Here is a 24,155-nt window from a genome sequence, read left to right on the forward strand (position 1 = left end):
GAAAGCAAATAGATGTCCCCCGTCCAGTTCATCTCCAAGTCCTGACAGTTCCATCTCCACATGCACAGGGAAGGATCCCACCTCTCTCCAACCCTACAGATGTAACCAACCCGCCCTCACTACCTCCCACGAACGCATCTCCACTCGGCAACCAGAGAGCCTTTTTGAACCTGAAAACTTGCATCTGGCTTTCCAAAGCCCTTAAACTTGGCTGCAACCTCCTTCGTGGCCTGCCCATCCCATCCCCTTGTCCCATCACTCTCTAGCAGCCATCCAGACTTTCCTTCAGTTGGTCCCTCTCATCCTAGGCCTCCCAGCGCTGGCTCCTTTTCATCTCTTAGGACTGGGCTTCATGGCGCCTTCCTGGAGAACCTTCCAGATACACCCCATCTACTAGCCTGCCTCCCTAGTCACTCTCCCCACTCCCTTTCTCTTCTCCTCTCACAGTGCTTATCACCACCTGCCATTGTCTTGTGGTTTTTGTTTTTGTTTTGTTTTGTGACAGAGTCTCACTGTGTCACCCAGGCTGTAGTGCATTGGTACAATCTTGGCTCACTGCAACCTCTGCCTCCCAGGTTCAAGTGATTCTTCTGCTTCAGCCTTCTAAGTAGCTAGGATTACAGGTGCACACCACCATGCCAGGCTAATTTTTGTATTTTTAGTAGAGACAGGGTTTCACCATGTTGGCCAGGCTGGTCTCAAACTCCTGACCTCAAGTGATCCACCTGCCTTGGCTTCCCAAAGTGCTGGGATTACAGGCGTGAGCCACCCTGCCTGGCCTCTAGTGTGTTTGTTTTCTAATCTGTATGTCCTACCTCTGCCCTACCCCACCAACTAGATTGCAAGTCCCACTAGGTCTACACCAGGCTCATTTGTTTCCTGTTAAGTCCCTGGGGTGTAGAACAGCGTCAGGCATGTAGTAGGCACCCACTGAATGCTTGTTGAAGAACTGAATACTTGAATGAAGAGATATTCTCACCACTGAGTTGAAGTTATAGGACATTATCTAGAAATATAGTAAAAACATGCTCACTCATTTAAGCTCTCCTATATTAGAATTTGAAGTAGAGAAAGAAGTTTGTGTTTGTACTTAAGCAGGGTAAAAAAAAAAAAAAGAACTTTCTAAGCAAATTATCTATGTAAACAGGGAATATGTTTCACCAACTTAATAATGAAGTCCAGCAGCTCTGGTCTCAAATACTCTTAGAAGCTCTTCAGCAATAAATATGCAAATTCCAAGTTATTCCATGTTCTTGTTGAAGCTCTTATAGGACTCTAGAGACTCAGGGGCCCAACCTCTCTTCCCTAGGTCCCTGTCAGCAGCAATAATGAATGTCCTGGGTAGCAGTGGACATGACTCTTTACATGGGACCAGAATTCCAAATTTTTCAGAAGTCAGGCTGCCCCTAACCACCATCAGAGGCAGAAACGCACATATATCTGAATTTCCCTAAGCCAGCATTTACAGTCCCTGAAAGCTTGGTGGGCTTTCCTAGCAAAATGCAGCTAGCCACTCAATCCTGTAGGTATGACCTTCTCAGAGATTTTGATGGTTACCTTGAAGTGACTCCCTGAGAGAGGCAGACAGAAATGCAAAAGTATTGCAAGACTGTGAGAGAAACAACAAACCTAAATGCTGATCATCTAAAAGCCCAGGCACTGTCACTCACTGGCAAGTTGGTCTCAATTTCAGTCTGTGGGTTGCCGTTAAGGAAATTGGAGCCCACCCAACCACCAAAAACACATCTTAAAGCAACTCTAATAGTGTTATTTCAAAGAACAAGTAATTTCGTTTTGCTGTGGTCACTGGAAACTCCAGGCTAAATGCAGCCACGTCATGCTCTCCTGTATCTACACACACTTTTGGAAAAGAGTGGGGCTGGCTATGAGCTACTGCTTTTCCTCCCTCTTTCTATATGATTTAATATTGAGGCTTGGGGAAGGCAGCCCAGATTTTTTTTTTTTTTAATGCACATTGAGCTCTAGGGGTAGTGAACAACAACAGGGGTGTACAGCACATATACTATTTAGCTAACTGTTCAGAGAGCATGGTCTCAAAATAAACTTTGTAGGTATATTTGTTAGCTGCTTTGGTTGTAAGCAACAGAAGCCACATCTGACTCATGTAAGCTAAAAAGTGATTTCTTGGAAGGGCATGGAGTCAAGGGATGCTCTGGGAATGCAGTTGGTGGGAACCACTCTGCAGTTTCTCCAGGACACTCCCGTGGGCAGAATGTGCTTTGCATCTGGTCACTGCACTTAAGGTTCAAAGTCCTGGAGCAAGCATCCCATGGGCCTATCTGGAGACTCACAGCTCAGATCGAGATAAAGCACCTTGACTGACAAGTCCTCTAGGACTGGAGTCAATGAAATTCTGCTGTAGCAAAAGAACGAGGAATGGAGTCCAAGTAGGCAAAACCGGTACCTGTCCACTGCAGTTTTGTTTCTAACAGAGAAGGACTTGCGATGGGGGAGAGGAGTGACAGCAGGTTGCTCAGGGCAAAGGCTCCATGTCTAATGGTACCAACAAGTAGCCCAGTGCATCTTCCTGGCTTTGGTAAAGGATCCCACCTTCCCTGGCTCTTTTCTGTGATGAGCAAGAGGTCTTCTTGCCTCGGAGACAACCAGGTGAACAGCCTGTTAGCACCTCAGGGCCCCCAGGGAGCAGTGAGTTCTGGGCTTACTGGGTCTGGCCTCTCACACACTCTGGATGGTTCCTAACCAGCCAGGAGCCCACCAAGTGGCAGTCTTCCCAGGCTTCTGCTTCTTCCGAAGCACCCTAGCCCAGAGGCATCCATTTCTTCAGGTGTCAAGTGGTGATAAATAGCAGTACCCACACCACAAGACAGTTGTGAAGAAATAATATAATGCTCCTACAGTGTTTCATAAGAGCAAGTGCCCAATGGACGTTAGATATTGCTGACATTGATCCACCCATAGCTACAGAGTAGCCTCTGTCCCCCTTCTAGGGTTCCAGTTCCCCGTTCTGAAGCCCCATCCACAAGACTGAAGGCATCTTTGGCAAGTCTTATCTAAACATCTGGGTGTTTGGGGCCCTGATGTTCCCCAAATTCACCCCCAGGAACATCACTCTGCCTAAGAGCATCCCGACTATTCAGGACCTTGAGTTCTGTGGGTGATCCCACTTCTGACACCAGGACTGAGCCCTGCAGCCAGGTCAGGTTTCATTTTTCCAACCCCAATCTCTGTTACATCTCTAACCAGACTCTCTTGCTGAAGTCCTAGCAAATTCAGGAGGTTACAAAACTGTGAAACTGCAAACCCAGCTCCTTTCCTTGGAACTCCCAGCCTCAGATTGAACTGATCCTATAGAAAATACAGAGAAAAACATAAAGACAAAGAAAGAAGTTGCCCATAATTCCACCTCCCAGACATAACTGCTCATTTCATATTTTTTTAAAAAAGGATGTCCCCTCTGTTAAAACATAATTAGATTAAAATATACTATACTGTGTTTCTTTTTACAATTTAAAAAATTATTATTAGTTTTTGTAGAGACAGGGTTTCCTTATGTTGCCCAGGCTGGTCTTTAACTCCTGAGCTCAAGTGATCCTCCCACTACAGCCTCCCAAAGTGCTGGGATTATAGGCATGGGCCACTGTGCCTGGCTCATTGTGTTTCTTGTTCTAACACTATGTCATAAATATCCTCCCATGTCAGTCAAATTTTTTTTGGATATATAATTTCTTATGTATGCATAATTCCCTCAAGATGTATTTAAGTCATTGCCTCTTGTTGGGTATTTAAATTTTGACCTCCTGGCCTCCCTTCCCACTCTGGATCCCTGGATATGGTTTGGCCCTGGGCCACTCACCTTTCAACTGTTGGATGATCACATTACTTCTCAAATTCCCATTTTCCAGAAACACCTGGTGTCATCCCATTCACCAGGGTGGGCCCTTTGGATACAACACTAAGCATAATGGGCGGATTTGCAGCCCTGCAAAATATATGCTGAAGTCCTAACTTGAGTACCTCAGATTGTGACCTTATTTGGAAATAAGGTTATTGCAGGTGTGACTAATTAAAATGAGGTGGTCATACTGGGGCAGGGTGAGCCCTAAATCCAAGATGACTGGTTTGCCTATTAAGAAAGGAGAGGAAACAGCGTGACAAGGACACACAGGGAGAAGAGGTTCATATGGCAATAGAGGTAGGAACTGGAGGGATGCATTCAAAGCCAGGGAATGCCAAGGACTGCCAGCAAACACCAGAAGCTGGAAGAGGCAAAGAAGATTCCTTCCCACAGGCTTCAGAGGGAGCATGGCCCCACTGATACCTTGATTTTGGACATCTGGCCCCCAGAATTCTAAGACCATAAAGTTCTGTGGTTCTGAGCCCTCCAGTTTATGGTACTTTGTTATGACAGCCCAAGAAAACAAACACAAACTCCCCAAATCCCCACTTCCCAAAAACACCTAGTACCATCCCAGCCACCAGAGTAGGCTGTTTGGATACACCCCCAGGCAAAAGCAGCCAGAGTCCCCTTGTGCTCTGGAAGCAGAAATTTGGGCTTCTCACCTCCTTACCTTTCTCTATACCCCCATCTTCCTCTGACCCATCTGGATACCATTTCTGTCTCTTCCTCCCCAGCCAAGCTCTTGATATTCTAGAAGGAGAAGATGGCCTTGTGGCCACCCAGAAGAAGCATGTAGCAGGTCCCAAGGTTGGAATCTGTAGGGCAGTGTCCTATCACCTTCATAAATGGTATGCATGACATCTACTGAGCACTTGCTCTGTGTCTGCTCTGCAGCGAGCTTCCCACGTGGACAGTCTTAGCTACTCAAGCAGCCCCATGAGTTAAACATCATTTTTCAAAGGAGGAAACTGAGGCTTGGAGGGATTAAGTGGTTAGCAAGTCAATAGAGCAGCTGGAATATGAATCTGGGCATGAATTCTGGAGCCCAGCTCATTCTGCAGTCTTTGCAGATGGACAATTAGGATCCTTCTCTCTTCAACAACTCTCAGATTAACATTTAATTGGGGATTTAAAAAAACTGTTCTTGTTAGCATGTCTGTGGTCTTCCTACTGCAATCTTCCCCATTAAGCCATGTTATATAAACAGTCAGCCCAGATGCCTCAGAGTGTGTGTGTCTCCTGATGCCCAGATTTTGCTTCAAATCATGGTTCTTTCAAAGGTATCAGGGCAGGGAGGTATTTCCATGAACTTGGAGCTAAACTTTCGCTGGAGGGTGGCAGTTGAGGCGTGAAGCTTGGTGGCTCACAAACCTGGGCCACTGGGCTTGCTGGCTGGACGACTTGAGTGCCTGGTGCCTGATACGGTTTCTCTTGTGCCCCTACTCAAATTTCATCTTGAATTGTAACTCCCACAATTCCCAGGTATTATGGGACCCAGTGGGAGGTAACTGAATCATGGGGGCAAGTCTTTCCTGTGCTGTTGTGATAGTGAATAAGTCTCATGAGATCTGATGATTTTAAAAACGGGAGTTTCCCTGCACAAGTTCTCGCTCTTTGCCTGCTGCCTTCCATGTGAGACGTGATTTGCTCCTCCTTGCTTTCCGCCATGATTCTGAGGCCTCCCCAGCCATGTAGAACTGTAAGTCTCTTAAACCTCTTTCTTTTGTAAATTTCCCCATCTTGGGTATGTCTTTATCAGCAGTGTAAAAATGGGCCAATATGGTCCATGGCATACAGAGGTTGTGAGGATCAAATGAAGTAATGTGCTAGCACAGTGCCCTAGCTGCCTTTTTTCTTTGAGGAAAGGTGGTCCCTCTCCCTCTCCCTGAGTCTTTCCCTTCCTCTACTTCTCCCTTTCCCTCTCCCCCTGCCACACACACACCCACACCCACACCCCCACACCCACACCCACCCACCCACACACACACACACACACAGCTCATTTGTGGTAGGAATATCTGACCATCTGCTCTCTCCTCTGGGGAATATACAGCAACTTCTCTTTCAGAAAGCTTGGGTGGACAAACAGCAAGCTGAAAAAAAAAATTGCAACATATACAAGAGACAGCTACTTTTCTGTATATAAAGAGCACTTATAAATCAATAAGAACAATGGTGTTGAAAGTCCAGTATAATGACAGGAGAAAGATGTGACCAGGCAGTTCATTGGAAAAGTAATACAAGAGGTGTATAAAACACATGCTTGTCATTGCTCATAATTATAGGACTCCAAGTCAAAACCACCAAGCATTGCCATTGGCAGGATTTTTAAGAAGTAATATTAGCAAGGGTTGTGAAAATGTAAGAAACAAGTGCTCTCCTAGGCCACGCATGGGGGTAGTGCTGGCACAACTCACTTGGAAAAAAGGCGGGTGGGAGAATTTAGCACACACATTTTGCCATGGCAATTCCACTGTTAGGCATTTTCATTAAATCTGTAGGCAAAGGGGAGGCTGGCAGCAGGGAACAGAGTTCTAGGCAGAAGGAACAGCATATTCGTGCACACAGAGGTTGTGGTGGGAAGGAATGTGGCTGACGGACAGACTGGTGGACTCTGAGTGTCTGCTTCATGGCAGTGCTTCTGGCCCAGCAGCCACCATCCTCTCTAAGAAGAAAAAGAGCTTATCTGTGCAGTGTGTGGAGACAAGTGTCACATGGGGATGGAGGAGCATGGGGTGGGGAGACAGCAGAAAGGGTGAACATGGCTGGGTCTGTGTTCATGAATCAGGAGAGACTCCAGCTGATGGACTTTACATCTTGTCAGCATACAAGCGTTTTACATTTCAAAATGCCCCATGAAGTGATTGACATCCTCGAGTAGATGCTGGCATTGGTGGTTGGGGGAAAGAGATGAGGGCAATGGAGCAGAGGACGGCAGAGGGGAGGTGGCTGGGGAGGCCCTGGGGGAGCTGAGGAGGGCCTTGGGAGCAGGGCCCTCCAGCGCAGCTGTGCCTGTGCTGACCGTCCGCTGCTGCTTGCATGTTGGATACATGAGTGATTACTGAGTACCTACTATATGCCAGGCACTGTTCTAGGGACTGGAGAAAGAGCTGCCAATCAAACAGGCCAGGCCTTCCTGTGCAGCCTACTTTGTAGTAAGGAACAGATGGTAAACAGGGAAGCAGGTAACGATAGGCCATGTGCATGGAGAGTGAGGGGTGCTGGGCAGACAGGCGGAGCAGGGTCTGGGAAAGACTGTGTGCACATGCATGAGTGTGCGTGTGTGTCTGTGTGTGCACGTATGTGTGTGTGTGCATGTGCATGCATGAGCGTGTGTGTCTGTGTGTGCACGTATGTGTGTGTGTGCATGTGCATGCATGTGTGTGTGTGTGTGTGTGTGTGTGTGTGTGTGAGGGGAGTCGATGAGTCCATTTTGGCCTTCTGGGAAGGCCTCTTAGAGGAAGTAACATCTGAGTAGATACCTGAGTGGAAGAAAGGGCCAGAAAAGTGTTCCAGGCAGAGGGAAGAGACAGTGTGAAGGCCCCAAGGGAGTGGTGCTGCCCATGTGGCGTCCGGGCAAGGAGCTGCCCAGGTATCTGACACTGAGAGAGCACACAGGCAGGATCAGGGGCAGGGCGCTGTGGGCCATATCAGCACCTTTGGATTTTACTCAGTGGGTACTAACATTCTTCTCGTTTCTCTGATGATGAAACTGAGGCCAACACTATGGAATCAATGGGCATGGATGGTGCCTCTAGCTTTGCCTGTCCACGTTTCTGGTTTGCAGGTGAGTCTCAGCCACACCCCTGCCAGGCTTTTCTTGGGCAAATCACCTACTTCTCTGGGCCTCAGTTTCTTCATCTGTCAAATGGGAGTGGAAGCCTCTACCTTTTAGGAGTGTTGTAAGATGGGGATAACAGAATCCACCTCAAATGCTGCTGTAAGTCAGGAGCTGAGCCTGGGCCCTGGTGGTCACAGAGAAGGCTCAGTAAGCATAGCCCCTCACTGTCACTGTCATTATTACCAGGCATTGAATGGGGGCAGGGAGAAGTGAGGGACCAATACAGCCACGGATAGCACATGTGCTGTCTTACAGTTAGAGACTTCAGGGCTGGAAGCAAATCCAGGCCAACTCCTAGCCAGTGCTACCCACATTATCCAGCCAGTTCCTGGATGCCTCCCTCCAGTGATGGGGAATTCACCACTTCTAGAGGCATCTCATTCTTACCCTGCTTTAAATCCTTCAGTGCACTCCATTGCTCTTGATATAAAGTCCAACGCTTTTCTGAGGCCCCACAACCCTCCAGGAACCAGCCCCTGCTAACCTCTGACCTCATCCACTGTCCACCCCTTGGTCCCTCACTCTGTCCTTGCCTTCTCTGTTTCTTGAAGACATCACTGTTTTCTGTTGCATTCAAGCTTTGTGCATACCAGTCCTTCTGCCAGGACTTCTGTCTGTTCCACCCCCTCCTCATCCAGTTAGCCCCTCCCTATGTTTCAAGTTCCAGGTTACATATCACCTTTCTAGGGATGCCTTCTTGAACCTCCCAGCCTGGGCTAGATACCCCTAAAACTGCTTGGTAAAGTGCTCATCAGTCTTGTAATTAGTTGCTCATTTAGGATTTAGTCGCCCTATTTTCCAGGAAGGTAGGGAGCTGTCTGATGGGTCCTTCTGTCTTCCACACCTCACACCAGTGAGTGGCACATACATGGGAGGGCATCCAATACACGTCCACTGAATTGAGACTCTGTCGGTGCCTCTCTGCTAGACAATTCTTCCTTTTTTTTTTTTTGAGATGGAGTCTTGCTCTGTTGCCCAGGCTGGAGGGCAGTGGCATGATCTCAGCTCACTGCAACCTCCGCCTCCTGGGTTCAGGCGATTTCTCCTGCTTCAGCTTCCTGAGTAGCTGGGATTATAGTGAGTGCCACCACACCCAGCTAATTTTGTATTTTTAGTAGAGATGGGGTTTCACCATGTTGGTCAGGCTGGTCTCAAACTCTCGACCTCAGGTGATCTGCCCACCTTGGCCTCCCAAAATGCTGGGATTATGGGCATGAACCACCGCGCCCGGCCCAATTCTTCCTTTTACCAAGCTCACCCTACTCCAGCAGTGAGCGCTGTCCTCAGCCCGGTTCTGCAGCTAAGGAACCTGATGGTGGCAGCACTGGCTACAGGGCCGGGGCAGAATGATGGGAGACAGCAGCAAGAAGCGTGGAGCCCGGCCCTGCGTGGTGTAGGGGTTAAATCCTGACAATTATTAATTTGGTTGCTGCTGTGGGTATCATTATAATAGTCAAGGTATTTCATGGGGAAGAAAATACAGCACCTGCCAAAAGGAGATGGTGACTAAGTGATACGGGCAAGCTCAAGCTGAAACGGCAGCTTCCTGAGAGCAGGGGCCTGGTTCTCTCTTCCCCAGGTCTGGGGACTTTAGAGCAGTGTCTGACTCCTGTACGGATGGCACAGAGGGTTCACCAGGTTCTCAGTGCTAAGTTGTGGCCATGTACCGTCTCACTGAACACTTCTAGCACTCCCTGAGGTCACAGCTATCACTATTTCCAACTCACTGACTGGGCCACATGCCCAGGGAGGCTGCGTGGGTTCAGGTAACAGAACAGGCAGGTAACCAAGCCGGGGTGTGACCCAGGTCTGTCTAATTCCAAAACCACCCTCTGTGGCACCTTCAGAATTCACTTCCTTCTGAAGAGTCCCCAGACTCAGCTTAGCTGCCCTCAAGTTCAAACCGATTTTAATGGTTTCTCCTTCCCTTTGCATTGGGCTATTGATCTTCATTTTCCAGGCTGGTTTTGGCAGTGAACCATGTATCTTGGAAGTTTTATCAGGGGCTCATTCTGGCTTTAAGCTTTCATTACCATAGTTAACTTCCAATACATTGCAAAAATATTTCTTCACATGTAGCTTCTAACTGGTGTGCCCTCCAGATGGTTTTGAAATCAAGGAAGCTGCTTTATTTGCCTTGAGCTGGTTATTTTGAATTTCGAGATTACAGCCTCTGTCAGAAGATAAGTGACACAGCGGCCAGGATGATTCGTCTTCGAAGAGCGCATTGCAAAGCAGCGAGAGGAAGTTTCTCTTGATCATTTTTTCATTTTAAATAACAAATACGATTACAGGTCTCTATTCACATTAGATTTTTGGATGAGTGTATTTAAGTTAATTTTCTTCTCAGCTTTTATTCTTGGTTTCAAGACAGAGCTTCACATCAACAACTAATTTATTACAGAATAGCCTGTGATTTTGACCTAGTTAATCTGACTCTAAATAATAACTTGCCATCACAAAGTATATGGCGGGAGATAAAAGCAGAACTGAAATTAGAAAAAAAAAAAAACTACAAAAAGAAAAAAAAAACCAGCAGCAGCTATGGTTTCTCATTTCCCCCCTCCAGCACAAATTGTTGAGCAATGAGATTTTTAAAAGCCAGAAATTACTGTGGAGTGAACCAACACGGGCAGCTGGAGAACTGGCACCAGCCACCCCTGGCCTGCCAGGGTTTGGAGGAAGGCTCGCTGGGTGGGTGACTACCTGTACCACAGCCTGGCTCCTGCGGGCCACCATGGGGGCATGTTTAAATACAAGACAGAGGGAGAACAAATGGAAAAAATCAACGTCCAAATTAGAAACTACCTAAGCTATGCTGCTTTTCTTGGGGCCCCACTGTGCCTTTGAATTCCTGATCGTTCAGAGCAAGAATAACAAAATCCATCCAGCCCAGTGATTTTCACAGATTCATCTGAAAAGCTACCAGTTGGGTTTGATCTGTTCATACCAGTGATTCTCAACTGGGGGCCTCTTTATCCCCAGGAGACACATGTCATTTCTAGAGACATTTTCAGTTATCATAACTAGGAGGAGGAGCTACTGGCATCTGTAGGAAGAGGGCAGGGATGCTGCTAAGCACCGCGAAATGCACAGGATGGGCCCCTTATCCCCAACAAAAAATCATATGGTGCCAATGTCAATAGTGGCAAGGTTGAGAACCCCTAAGCTGTGTGTACTCAATCTGAATTCCCTTGGTGGGTGGCTGGTGTGCCATTATGTATAAAGTTTTTGGAACCTGGAAATATGAAGTTCAGGCATGCCTGGCTCAGGTACCTAAATTATGTAAGTAGCTGAAGGATTAACTGGGTTCTGTCTCCTTTTACTAAAGCAAAAGGATCTCATCATCTTGTGATGCAGCCAGTGGTGAAAAGAACTTTGGAAAGAAGCGTTTGGTGGAAAATAGTGCCCAGGGTAGAGCTGGGAGCTGCAGCGGCAGGCTGAATGGCATCCTCGCCCTCTCCAGCAGCTGTGTCTGAGTTGAGGGCAGGTGGACCCTGGAGCAGGCTGCCCCTCCCGTCAGCCCAACTGGGCACTCCTGGCTTCCCTCCTGTTGAATGTGTCTGACTTGCTGTGGTGAAAGGTCACCGAGGAGCTGGGCAGCAAGACTCCTCAAGAGCCAGCCACGGCTCTACACTCAGTGATTTTATTGGCAAGACGGGCAGCTCGGGCCTGCCAAAGACAACAGCCCTGTGCTGTGGCTGAGCCTGCAGGTTCCTGGGGCATGTGTCCTACCGCTCTTGACCGTCCCATTCCCACTGGGTACAACGGCCTGGAGGAGGTGGATGAGAGCAGACAGGCATCTGCTTTCCCTGTCCTGTGTTCCCTAGGTCAGCACCCAGCAGAGGTGCGTTTCCACAGCTGTCCCCCTTGTCACCCTTTCCGGTTCACATTTTCCTGCCCTTTCCAAAGAACCAGCATGGCTGCCATGGTCTATTTTCATGCTGATGATCAACTCTGTGGCCAAGGACAGCTGTGTGACCTCTTGCTTTCAGACGGGCAGGGAAATCAGCCCCTGGATGAATGTCCCTTTCGACGGCTGCACCTGCAACTCTTCAAGCTGTAGAGGCACCCTCCCTTGACCCTCCTTCAGACCCCAGCCAGCTCTTCTCAAAACAGTTTGGGGCTGGGAAGAAAAGACTATGATTGAAGAGCTCCTCGAGGTGACTTGGACTTTGCCTCTCACCTACAAATGGAGCAGAGCATGCTCTGTGGGACTGAGCAGGCCCTCATTGCCCCAGGGTTCTCAGCTGTCACTCCCTGAACACGAGCTCAGTGCCAGGCAGCAAGCAGAGTGCTCCTCCTGCACGTGCTCTTGTAATCTTCACAATCATCCCAGATAGAGGAGGGGATTTTGTGAGCCCATTTCACAGGAGAGAAAGTCAAGGCTGAGAGAGCAGATGGCCATGCTTACCCAAGGCCAGGCAGGTTGATACATTGATCTGGGCTTCCCAGTCAGGTGTTCTAACTCCAGAGCCGGAATTCTTAGCCTTTCATAATGTGAGGGTGCTTGGGGGGTGAGCCCCCAGCTGGGCACACTTCAACTGTGGTTACTGTCATTTTCCAGTGGTGCCTGGGCCCTGTGATGGCACACTCCAGTCAGCTGGCATTTGTACAGTTTTGTCTACCCTCCTCCCCACCCCCACGAAGAGCCACTAGGGAGTACCTTAGTCCTGGAGAAGGCACTGCCTCCTCTACCAGGGGTTCCCAAAGCCCCTTGGCCCCCTTTGTCAGGCCTGCTGGGCACAACCTGAGCCTGGGGTCACTGCGGCTCCCTAACTTCTCCCCCAGTCCTGCTATAGAAGGCAGCCCCGACCCCGCACAGGTCAGGATTCCGTGGACAAGACCAGCTCCAGCAACCTTGGTCTGAGTGGCCTGGGCTTGTCCCGCACCACGGGGGTCTCAGTGGGCCTGTGATCCTCCTGCATCTTCTTGGAGGCCCCGGACCCACTGCGGCCGGCACAAGAGGCCGCTCTGGGTACCTACGGGCCGGGCCCCGACTGGTGCAAAGCGGAGGGGCGCTCACATTGTGCGGTGACGAGACTCCCTCCCGCAGGGCCCAGGAAGCTCCTGGAGGCGCGCGCAGGTGCCGGCCAGGTGAGGTTGCAGAAGGGCTTGCAGGGCGCAGCATACCAGCCGCCTGCACCGGCGCAGGGCCGCAGTCTCCAAGGGTCCTTGGGGGACATCAGACGGCGAGCTCCCTCCCTTCTGACCTCAGCCAGTTTGCCGGGTGGGGGAGGGTGGCACCTACCTCCCAAAAGCACCAGGACGCAGGCGTAGGGGAGCATGGCTGCGGGTATCCCGTCGGGGCTGGCAGGATCGCCCGCCAGGCGCCGTCACGGTGCCCGAGTGGAGGCGCTGGCGCGGGGCTCTCGGACCGCAGCGGGCGCCAGCGGCCAGGCTGGGGTCCTGTGAAGAAGTTGCTAGGGTCCTGCGCCCCGCTCGGCGCTCACACACGCTCAGCCTCCCGGGCTGTTGATAGTTGTAAGCGGAGCTGCGCACTCATAGGTCCAACTCGCCAGAAGAGGTGGAGACAGCCCCCGGCGAGGCGCGCACACTCGTGCAGCGCGCACAGCCCCCTGGCGCAGCTCCTCCTGCCATTCAGACCCCCAGCCATCCCCCAGATGTCTGTTCTCTGACTGTCGCCTTCTCCAAAGTCTTTGCAGTGGGCAAGGAGACCTCCCCCAAACTCTGGTCCCAGCTAACCCAGAGCGATGCGCTCCTTGTGCTAAAGCGCACCCCTAGCCAGGCCGTTCCCTAGAAGGGCAAGGCGGGTGGGGAGTTCCTCTAAGCCCCACGAGTCCTGGGACCCCTGGAGTTTCTATTCAGGTCTTCCATATACTCCTGGAAAAGTCGCGTCAACTTGGCTCCCAGCAAGGGCAGAAGCGCGGTGGAAGTGGTTAACCCAGTCGCCTAGAAGCCAGCGCCGGCCGCTGTCTGTAAATGAGGTCGTCACCCGCTCCCCATCAAACCAAAACGCATCCAGGCGAAGTGTGGAGCCGACCAGGCGGGTTTTCCTCCTCCTCCCAACTCCTCCTCCTGCCCCCCTCCTCCCCAAATCTCATCTGAGTGAGTCAGCTGAGGGTGGCAGCTCAGAGGCGAGGCAGCCGTGAGGCAGAGGACAGGCTGGGGTACCCTAACGGGTCCGCTCCTTACCCCGCCCCAGGCACTGGGCCTCTTTGGTGGCACCCTGGGTGGCAGGCAAGCCTGGAAATCAAGTGCACGGGACCTGGAAAGGAGAACCGGGAGAGTTATGGGACTTATGAAGGAAGAAGAGAAAGAGAATCACTTGGATGGGAAAAGTTAACTGGATTGTTCCCACCTGCATGGATCATCCAGGTAACTTCAGTGGGACCAAGGGGGCGAGACTGCTCGCTGGGGGTGTGCGGGTTTCCTTGGATTGCCAAGAACAGAGAGAGGGAGAGGAAGAAGCTGGAAAGCAAGAGGAAAAAGGGAAAGGAAAGAAAGTAAGAGGGGAGAGAAGGGAAAGGAGAGGAGAAAGAGAGACAAAGAACAGAGAACTAAGAGAGGGAGAAAAAGAGAAAGAAACGAAAGGGAGAAAAGGGCACACAGGCAGAGAAAGAAAGGTAAGGGAAGAGAGAGAGAAGGAAGGAGTGAAATCAACAGAAGAAAAAAGAGAACCAGGAAGGGGGAGGGAGAGAGAGAGAGAGAGAGAGAGAGAGAGATGTGATCTCCTTGGGGAAAGATTTGGAGAACTGGGCCAGGCCCATTTCAGGGGCTGAAGAGTGAGCACTCCACCTGCCCCTCTGAAGGGTTTTATAGGCTCATCTGTCCCAGTTTTATGGTCTGATCATCCCACAGGGGACCAGGGGACACCACCTCACCTTTTGATGTCTTACCAGAAACTTGGGTGAGGCTCCCAGGAGCCACAAGGCCCTTCAATCCAGCCAGGGACCCCTGACACAGGCTCCCCGGCCGTCCTTAGCCTTCCTCCTCTCCAGAGGCCTCAGGGAATAGGGAAAAGTCCAGAGCAAGGCCACAGCATGATCTTATGCAAATGGGAATGTGAGGAAAACGATCAACTGTCTTCCTGAAAATGACATGTTTTTTCTGGTTTCTATGAGACTTGAGGTCGCCTTGCTGAAACTGAAATCGGTACAAGCTTTCCCCGGCAGACAGTGACTACAAGCCACATATTAAGTTCTCATGAAAGGGATAGCTTTTGTGTGCAAGAGAAGCAGTATGCAGGGTGATTATTTATGATTGCATAATTGTGATTATTTGTGGCAATTATGTGTCTTTAAGTATAAAAAATGTACAGTTATGGGTAGTTTAAAAACTACATGCTAAGGCCGGGCACCGTGGCGCACGGATGTAATCCCAACATGCCTTGGGAGGCCGAGGCGGGCAGATCATCTGAGGTCAGGAGTTCAAGAGCAGCCTGGCCAACATGATGAAACCCTGTTTCTACTAAAAATACAAAAATTAGTGGGGTGTGGTGGTGGGTGTCTGTAATTCCAGCTACTCTGGAGGCTGAGGCGGGAGAATCGCTTGAACCCAGGAGGTGGAGGTTGCAGTGAGCCGAGATCACGCCACTGCACTTCAGCCTGGGCAACAGGAGCAAAACTCCGTCTCAAAAAATAAAATAAAATAAAAATTTAAACTACATGCTATTCTGGCCATGACCATTTGAGACTTCAGTCTCTAGGCTTTCTGAATGTGGGTATTTCAAAGTCTCAGGTGGCCGATGGGGGTTCAAGCATTAGTGATTTCTCGTGGGGAGGATGGGTGTTACATGGACGTCTTAGGTAGCGTCATACTTTAGTATTTTCAGAACATATTGTACTGCTATTAGAGGTAGGAACCTTTTCACAAAGCATGGTGATTGTGTATTAATAGCTGTATTGGTTTATTTATAAATGAAAGGATTTGCTGATAATTATTGAGACTGCGGCATGGGCCAGGCCCTCGGTGGGTTGAGTACTTTATATGCATGTACTTTATATCTGAACAAACTGACAAGAAGTAGGAATTATGGTCAGGCTATTTTACAAACTGGGGAAACTGAGTTCAGAGAGTTTCGGCCACTGTCCTGCGGCCAGTCAGCTGGAAGGTGGCAGGACTCCCGGACTCTGCCTCTGACCACCGTGCTGTGTCTCCAGGGCAAGTCCTGTCTCTCTGGACTGTTTGCGCCATTCCGAATCTGATGACCCCAAAAGAAAAGGCCTGTTTGCTAATAATAGCCCCTCTTCAAACAGGCGTATGAATAACTGGGAAACAGGACTCCAAAGTACTTTTTCTGTCCAGCCTGGGCGACGTGGCAAAACCCCATCTCTACAAAAAATACAAAAATTCGCCAGGTGTAGTGGCACGTGCCTGTCATCTCAGTTTCTAGGGAGGCCGAGGTGGGAGGATCTCTTGAGCCTGGGAGGTCAAGCCTGCAGTGAGCTATGATTGTGCCACTGAACTCCAGCCTGGGCGACAGAGTAAGACTTTGTCTCAAAAAAAAAGTACTTTTTCTAGATCCTAGCTAAACCCCAAGTGTTGAGGCTGAGAGTTACAGGTGGGCCCCGTGCAGGCTGCATCCTCACTCTCACTATGCAGTGACATTTGGGGGGACATGGGCGGCTGGAAAGGGCACTGGAGGCTGCCGGGTCCAGCGCTCCTCACTTTCCAGGTGAGGAAACAGAAGCGCAGAGCAGGTGAGCTGACCCTGTCAGGGTAACAGAGATTTTACCCCACAAATAGACAACAAGCAAAGAAAATGGACAAATAGTGTTTGAACAAGGCTCTCCTTGACTCACAAGGAGATCAAATGAGCAAAAGAAGGAACCAAAGCTAAAACTCATTTATTGTCTTCAAACATATACTTATTTTTAATCAAAAAAGAAAAAAGTTATGTTGTCCAGATCTTGCATTTTGTTCAAGGAAGGGTGATATACACTTGGTTCCTGGCCTCTCTCTTGCAAAATAATGGCTTGAGAACTTCTGAAATGGTAGCAGTCCTAAGGCTGTTTTGGGGAGTTGCCCCAGCTCTGTGTTGGCCGTGAGTCGCGTCTGTGGGCATTATCGCATCTTGGCCTCCGTTGCTGGGCTTTTCTGGGCCATTAACTGCAGGGGCCCTCCCTAGGTGGTCAGAGCTGTGGGGGAAGTTCTGGGAGGATTCAGGGGGTCTTGCTGGGTGTGAGGGAGCGGCCTTGAATCAGATGTCCGTGAGTGGGAGCCGGCCTTCTTGCTCCATGTTTATCTCCCATACCACCCCCGAAAATCAAAGTCCGGGGGAATGAGGAGTAAAGCATTCCAGAGCAGCGCCTCTCTTCCTTCCCCTCCCCTCAAATGCCTAGCTCTTCATCCTTGTCCCTGTTAAAAACACCACGGGACGATAAGATCGCCCCACACAATCTTGCTATAAAATGGTCTGTTTCCTCTGCTTGTTATCGAGGTATCAGACCAAAGAAACGGTGCCCAGACCTGGTTATCTAATAACCAAATAAACATCCAGGCGGCCTCCTGAGCCAAGAAAGGGGTGGGGGCGGGGGTCAGCTCGGAATGAGGCAGGGGACAGGCCCGGGTGGGCTGGGCCCCTCTTGGTGACCATTTCTGCCTCCAGAGTGAGCATGCTGGCTCAGCCCAGAGTCGACCAGATCCTTACAACAACCTGCATGTTACAGATGGAGAAACTGAGGCAGGGAAACCAAGTCCCTGTCCTTTGGAAGTGCCTGGTGCGCCCCTGAGCCTAGCACATGCCTCACTACACATTTGCTGAGTGAATGAATGAGAGAACAAATGAACTATCACAGAATAAGCACTGGGTTTATCAGAAGACCTGACTTCAAATCTTAATGCTACCACATAGCCACTCATCACGGCCGGCGCCAGGGAGGCGAACTGGTGCCCAGGGCTCGCCTCGTAACGGCACGCACTCTCGAGTGGACACAGGTGCAGAAAGCCCCTCCCCAGTCCCGGCCCCACAATTCCCTCTGCATCTGTTTCTTCTTCTGTGAAATAGGATGAAGCTGTGCCACCCGGTAGGAATTAGAAGATCATGTCCCAGAAGTGAACATTGGGTGCAGACTTCTCAGGCACTGAGATCTGTGGAGAGAAGCTGAAGCTCACACAGCTGGTATGTGGTGGACCCAGAATGGAAACCTGGCCTGGGCTCGCAAGTCTGCCTCCTCAGGCTGAACCTAAACTACTTAGGTCCTGAATGGTATCTTGTCCACCTCCTCCAGGGAAGGCAGGTTGTGGAAACATCTTGGGCTGTCTGGGAACTCCCCAACCAGTCCTCAAATCTGTATAGATCTTCTTGCTCTATCTGGCTAGTGTGTATATGATGGGGGCTGGGGGAGGATAGCATTGGAGGGCTCAACCTAGCACCTCGCACTTAAGTGTTCAGTGAACGTGTTTTGAATGAATGTATGAATTGGGTAGATGAATGGATGGGTGGGTGGGCGAGTGAGTGGGTGGGTGGATGGATGGATGGGATTGTGGGTAAGTGGATAGATGTATGAGTGGGTGAGTGGAGGGGTGGATGGGCTAATGGGTGGATGGGTGGGTGGGGTGGACTGATGGATGAATGGGTGAATAGATGGATAGGTGAATGGAGGATGAGATGGATGGATGAATAAATGGATGGGTGGATGGGTGGATAGGTGGGTGAATGAGTGGATGGGTGAGTGGATGAGTAAGTGGGTGAGTGGGTTAATGGGTATATGAGTGTGTGGGTGGATGGATAGAGGGATGGGTGGGTAAATGGGTGAATGGGTGGGTGGATGGATAGATAGATGAATGAGTGAATGGGTGAATGGAAGGGTAGGATGGAGGGTGAGATGAATAGGTGGATAGATGAATGGATGGATGATGGATGGATGGATGAGTGGATGGGTAGACGAATGAGTAGATGGGTCAGAGGGTGAATGGGTTGGTAGGTTAATGGGTGGATGGGTGGGTAAATGGATAGATGGATGAATGGGTGGGTAGGTGGATGAGTTGATGAGTGGATGGGTGTGTGAGTGGGTGAGTAAATGGGTGAGTGGGTGGATGGGTGGATGAGTGATTGGGTGGGTGAGTGGATAGGTGGGTGGGTTAATGAGTGTGTGAATGGATAGGTGGATGAGGGAGTGAGTGGGTGGGTGGATGGTAGGGTGGGTGGATAATAGATGAATGGACGAGTGGATGAACAGGTGATGGATGGGTAGGTAGGGGCTAATGAGTGTATGGGTGAGTGTGTGGGTGGGTGGATGGTTGGGTTGGTGGGTGGATAGGTGAATGGGTGAGTGGATGGACAGGCTATGGATGGGTAAGTAGGGGGCTGAGTGGATGGGTGAGTGAGTGGGTGGGTGGATGGTTGGGTTGGTGGGTGGATAGGTGAGTGGGTGAGTGGATGGACAGGTGATGGATGGGCAGGTAGGGGGACTAATGAGCGGGTGGTTCTGTGAGTGGGTGAGTGTATGGGTGGGTGCGTGGATGATTAGCACTCTAGTTGCCACAATTGTTGCTCACACTGAATGGTTTGTTAATTTACTAGTAACAATTCTTTAATGTGTTAACCAAGCTGTGGAGATACATCTTAATCCCTGCCCTTAAGGGGTACACTTCCACAAAGACGGGGCCTCGTGTTCTTCTTGTGAACAGCCTCAGCACTGGTGTGAAAGGCAAGTGCTGTTGAGTGAAGAGCAAACGCTTGCTCTTATGTTGCCAGCCTTGATTGCCTGGGAGGTTTGGGAATTTGTTTTTGTTAAATCTCTGGGTCCCCAGCCCAGCTCAAACCTCTCACTGATGCCAGGGCCACTCATGACAGGCTGTGGAATGGTGGCTGAGCAGCTGGGTCTGGCACTAATAGCCTCTCAGCACAGCACCCAGGTAGTCAGGTCCCTCTGGGGGTGGAAGTGACCGTTTGAAGCTATGTAGACCCACCGGGCTTGCAGACAGTCTGTAGAAAGAATGGGCTGGCTTGGTTCATTTTACTTGGGAAGCAAGAAAATTCAGCCCAAGCGAGGGCTTCTGTTGATGGAGGATAGAGGAGAGGCTGCCCACTCATGGTAGAAGGAAGGCTTCAGGTGTCTAACGGGGCTCAGGTCTGGGTGCCACCACTCACAAGGTACATGACTTTGGGCCTTTGGGCACAGCCTTCTGACCCTTGTGTTGCTCATCTGCAAAGGGAGAATCCTCAGGTTTTGGGAGAATGTAACGAGGTGACACAGGTAAAGCCCTCAGTGTGGGGCCTGGTGGGCTGCAGGTCCTTGGTAAGAGAGCAAATGTCACCATTATTTCAGAGGGGACTGGTTAGTTTCGTGGATGAGTGGCTCACATCACCCAAGACCCCAAGTTGGGCTCAGTACTGCAGGGTGTTGGAGCTGGGAGGCCTCTGCAGGCCAGGTCCACTCATTTTCAAATGGCCTCTTGGGAGCCACCTAGAGAGGAGAGGACAGGGAAGGGAGGCAGAGAGGCCAGTCTCTGAGCCTCCTCCTCCCCAGTGTCATCTCAGGGTCATCATAGTGCTCTTCATGGGGTGGGAAGTGGTGGCCCCTGAGTGTCTATCAAATGTGAAGACTGCAAAGAGGGATCCATGGCGGTCAGAGCAATGAGATACACGATGAGATAGAGAAAGCTAGAAAGCACACTGTCTCCGGAGCAGAAGCCCGCATTCATGTACACCCAGAACACAAACCTGCATGCAAGTGTTGCATGCTTTTCACACGTGTGTGTGTCTAAGACAGGCCATCACACATACTCCAGGGGATGTCTTTTAGGAGGAGGAAGGAAGGAAATGGGTGTGGAGATGGGAGGGGGCAAAGGGAAACATTTATACAACAAGAAAATAAGACAACTGAGGGTCCCAACATAGACCAAGGTTGTTGGCATGCCATGAACTCAGCAATGCCAAATGCAAACTTCTGTGTCTGGGGTCTAAAAAGTATGGTAAGCAAAAGAGACTATGGAGAGACTGAGGCACAGCAAGGGGCAGGGGGATGGCCAAATGGTGGTTGGGTGTCACTCAGACACTCAGGTCTCTCTGGTCGTGGAACTGACAGTCTGGAGTTACGTAGCTCCACCATTGTAGAAGAGCACGGTTCGGGCTCCATTCTCTGATGTCTGCTCATGTGTGCAGAAGAACTGCTTGGAGCAGGGTCTCACCTTTCCATACCCAATGCCCACCCCCACCTGCCACTCATCCACCAGCTGGGTTGCAAGAAAAGGCAAAGCTATTGTGATAGAGTCCTTGTTTTGAGAGGCTTTTGTCAAAGGGGGAGAAAGAAAAGTTCAGGAACATGTGTGGCTTCAAATCATGTCGGTTATAAAGTTTCTTGTTAGCCCCCATTATAAAAATCAATATACACCATGGAATACTATGCAGCCATAAAAAAGGATGAGTTCATGTCCTTTGCAGGGACATGGATAAAGCTAGAAACCATCATTTTTAGCAAACTGACACAAACACAGAAAACCGAACAACTGTATGTTCTCACTCATAAGTGGGTATTGAACAATGAGAACACATGGACATAGGGAGGGGAACATCACACACCAGGGCCTGTCGGGGGGTGGGGGTCTAGGGGAGGGATAGCAGCGGGTAGAGGGATAGGGGAGGGATACCATTAGGAGAAATACCTAATGTAGATGACGGGGTGATAGATGCAGCAAACCACCATGGCACGTGTATATCTATGTAATAAACCTGCACGTTCTGCACATGTACCCCAGAACTTAAAAGTAATTAAAAACAAATCAATGTATGCTCCTCATACAGGATTTTAAAAGCACGAAGTTTATTATTTCTCTCCTATTGTAAAATTAAGTGTTCCTAATATACTATTTGGAAAAAACAAAGTGGAAAGAAGAAAAATGAAAGCCACGCATAGTCCTTCAACCCGGGGACAACCCCTGCTAACACTCGGATGGATGAATTTTATATCTACGTATAAATATTCTCATCTACGGTCAGATTTAATAATGTGAATGCCTTAATAAACCACTAACTCCTTGATTTCATCTTTTAGGTCAATTTCCTAGTCTTTAAGGAACTGTTAGATGCAAGGCTTTGGATGGTGGGGAGGGACATGAAAAAAGAAACCTTAACTTTTGGCCAAAATATCCTGCATGTTGGATTTGCCTTTGTTCTGTTTTGCTTTGAGCCTTCCGCCTTGTTAGGCAGCTGTTTGTAAACTTTCTGCTGCTCTGGATTTCAGTCTGGAAGCAGCACGCTGATTTTAAACAGAAACACCTTAAAGGAGGTGGCGTTTGGGAGGGTTACAATCCCCCCCGCCATCAGCTTGCAAGTGGTTCTGTCCTGGCTGGCACGTTACATCAAAAAGAGGCTTGGTCCATCACCCAGGGAGCAGGTTAGCTAAATTCAAGGTGAACAGACGCACTCTCTGTTTCTTTTCTGGCTGTCTGTCTAGTTTGGGGGTCTTGGGGAATCGGAAAAGCAAAATTTAGGGGCAGGGATCTTACAAGTGCTCACAGCACAACCCGAGCCTAAGACCTTAGTTATTTTTTCCTTTTTTCCCTCTTTTTTTTTTTTCTCAGTTTACAATTAACACGGTTTAGTCTCCACCCCTCTTCTTGAAATGGAATTTTTATCTCTTGATTCATGCTACAAGATAAAATCCCTGTTTATCCAGTTGCATGAATAATTGATAAGCTCTTTCCAACTTGCCAGAAGCAACTTAGCCGTCTCGCCTTGCGGCCTGGAACCCCTGGCAATTTCCGGAGCATTGGCAAGAGACCTTTGCACAGTTTCTGCATGGGGTCCACCGACTCTCTGTCTCAGAGGTGGGGGTTTAGCTCTTGATTCTGATTGGTGAGTTACAGATTAGGCACTGAAAGTTCCAGCACCAGGGATGTGTGGGGCTGGGGGAGGGAGGGGCATGTCAGCGTCCTCTTAGATTTTCTGAACTCATGTCTGTGACAGGTGCGGACCTGGATTCCACTGGGAGCGCCCCCCTTCCCCCGCCCCAGCTTTAGAGTTCACAGCATTAATTAACTCTAATCTGTTCCCTGATAGTTTAAAGCAGGCCCAGGATGTGAAGGCATTTTCTTTCCTGCATAGTTAACGGACTTAATGAGATAACAATGAGAATCTGTGTTTAGGCTCTGTAGCGCATTTGGCTCTCTGGCCATGTTTATATGATAAAAGGCAGTGGGCTGTTATTTATGCGCTTAGCTGGGGTTTATTCTTTTTAAACAGGCCTAGACAGCTACTTGTTGTATTTGGCTCATGCTAGCTTAAAAGGGGAATTTATAGACCTTACTGCAGAATGTCCCAATTCCTCAAGGCCAAGGTAAATGCGAGTTGGGGTGGTAGTAAAGTTGCAAACTGCCCCTAAGAAAAAAGGTTAGTAAGAGTGTTCCTTCCACCCCTGCCCTCCCCTTGGTTACCCCACCCCAAGAGCCTTCCCACCGGGCTTCAGGGTGACAAACGCTTGGATTTGATGAAGCTGAGATTTTATTGAAACTTGCTGAAAGAAGCTAGCTTCGAAAGTTCCTCCAAGACTCTACACCCCAGGGGAAGCAGGGCTTTGATTTAAGATACTGGCATCTATCAACCACAGGCGTTCATTCAGTTTTCTCTTTCATTTGGGGAAGGTAGGGAGAAAATGAATCAGAGGCTGTTTTTTTTTTTTTTTTTTTTGGTCTGTTTTCCCCAAGCTCCAGGAAATTAAGGAACAGGCCATTAGTTTTAGCAAACAATTTAAACAAAGTAAAACCGGATCTCCCACCAAAGGCCAAGGACCATGAGGGGTCTGAGTGCCCCTGGCCCTGTTTGTGGACTCTGCGGGTCGTGGAGCAGCCATAAGATGGTAAGAGATCTGTGGGTGATACAGGATGACGTGTGTGACAGTCCTCCCTGTGTCTTTTTTTGCTACCATATTTATCATAGCTTAGATGCGTGTGGCCTGATGGCTCCAGAGAAGGGTGAACAGCAAGGGTTTTTGGGGGTGCCATGGCCCAGGCCTTAGCCTGAGCGTTGTGGGAAGCCAGTGGGTGTCTGCTTGCATTGGTGAGGACCAGTGGGCATTTCCTTGGAAGCCGGTCCCTGAGATGGCTCTGGGCGGCCACTCCTGCATCTCACCTAAATCCACAGGGCTCAGCTGTATCTCCAGGGCTGCGTGGCTCATTGAAAAGGAGAGTGCATGGCGGATTTCAATATTCATATTCTACAAAGACTTTATAAGGGGTGGGGGACAGGAACAAATAAACCAGTGCTAGTGATCCTGCCCCCACAGCAATGTCTGCTCCAGTCTGGATCCGGGCCAGGGGCCAGGCTCTGTTGCTCCCTTGGGGAACGCAGGTCCAAGGACCTCTGCTGTGCGGGTGGCTCGCCGCCATGCATGTGATTTTGATGTGTGTACGTTTGTTGTACCCCATGAACCAGTCTTGAATGGCTGTTCTGAGTAAATGGGATGATGTGGGTGAAGCCCCAAGACCAGAGCTTGGCACAGGGCCATGCTGGATAATGCTGACTCCTGG

The 24,155-nt window shown here is 49.7% G+C and overlaps 2 protein-coding genes across 2 annotated transcripts in view; one reads left to right on the plus strand and one right to left on the minus strand.

Moving 5' to 3' along the window:
• The window catches only part of APCDD1L (APC down-regulated 1 like), a 56,829-nt gene extending 43,113 nt beyond the window's left edge, over positions 1–13,716 (minus strand). The window contains exon 1 of the mRNA XM_012467523.2: positions 12,973–13,716. Coding sequence (XP_012322946.2) covers positions 12,973–13,009 — 37 coding nt within the window. The 5' untranslated portion in view covers positions 13,010–13,716. The remainder of the gene's footprint in view (positions 1–12,972) is intronic.
• The window catches only part of LOC110567926 (uncharacterized), a 119,305-nt gene continuing 108,157 nt past the window's right edge, over positions 13,008–24,155 (plus strand). Inside the window, exons 1-3 of the mRNA XM_021669137.2 lie at positions 13,008–13,132; positions 13,230–13,386; positions 13,923–14,060. Coding sequence (XP_021524812.2) covers positions 13,008–13,132; positions 13,230–13,386; positions 13,923–14,060 — 420 coding nt within the window. The remainder of the gene's footprint in view (positions 13,133–13,229; positions 13,387–13,922; positions 14,061–24,155) is intronic.

The sequence above is a fragment of the Aotus nancymaae genome, unplaced genomic scaffold, assembly GCF_030222135.1.
Source record: "Aotus nancymaae isolate 86718 unplaced genomic scaffold, 86718_ANA_hifiasm-v0.15.2.pri h1tg000029l, whole genome shotgun sequence".
Lineage (NCBI taxonomy): Eukaryota > Metazoa > Chordata > Mammalia > Primates > Aotidae > Aotus > Aotus nancymaae.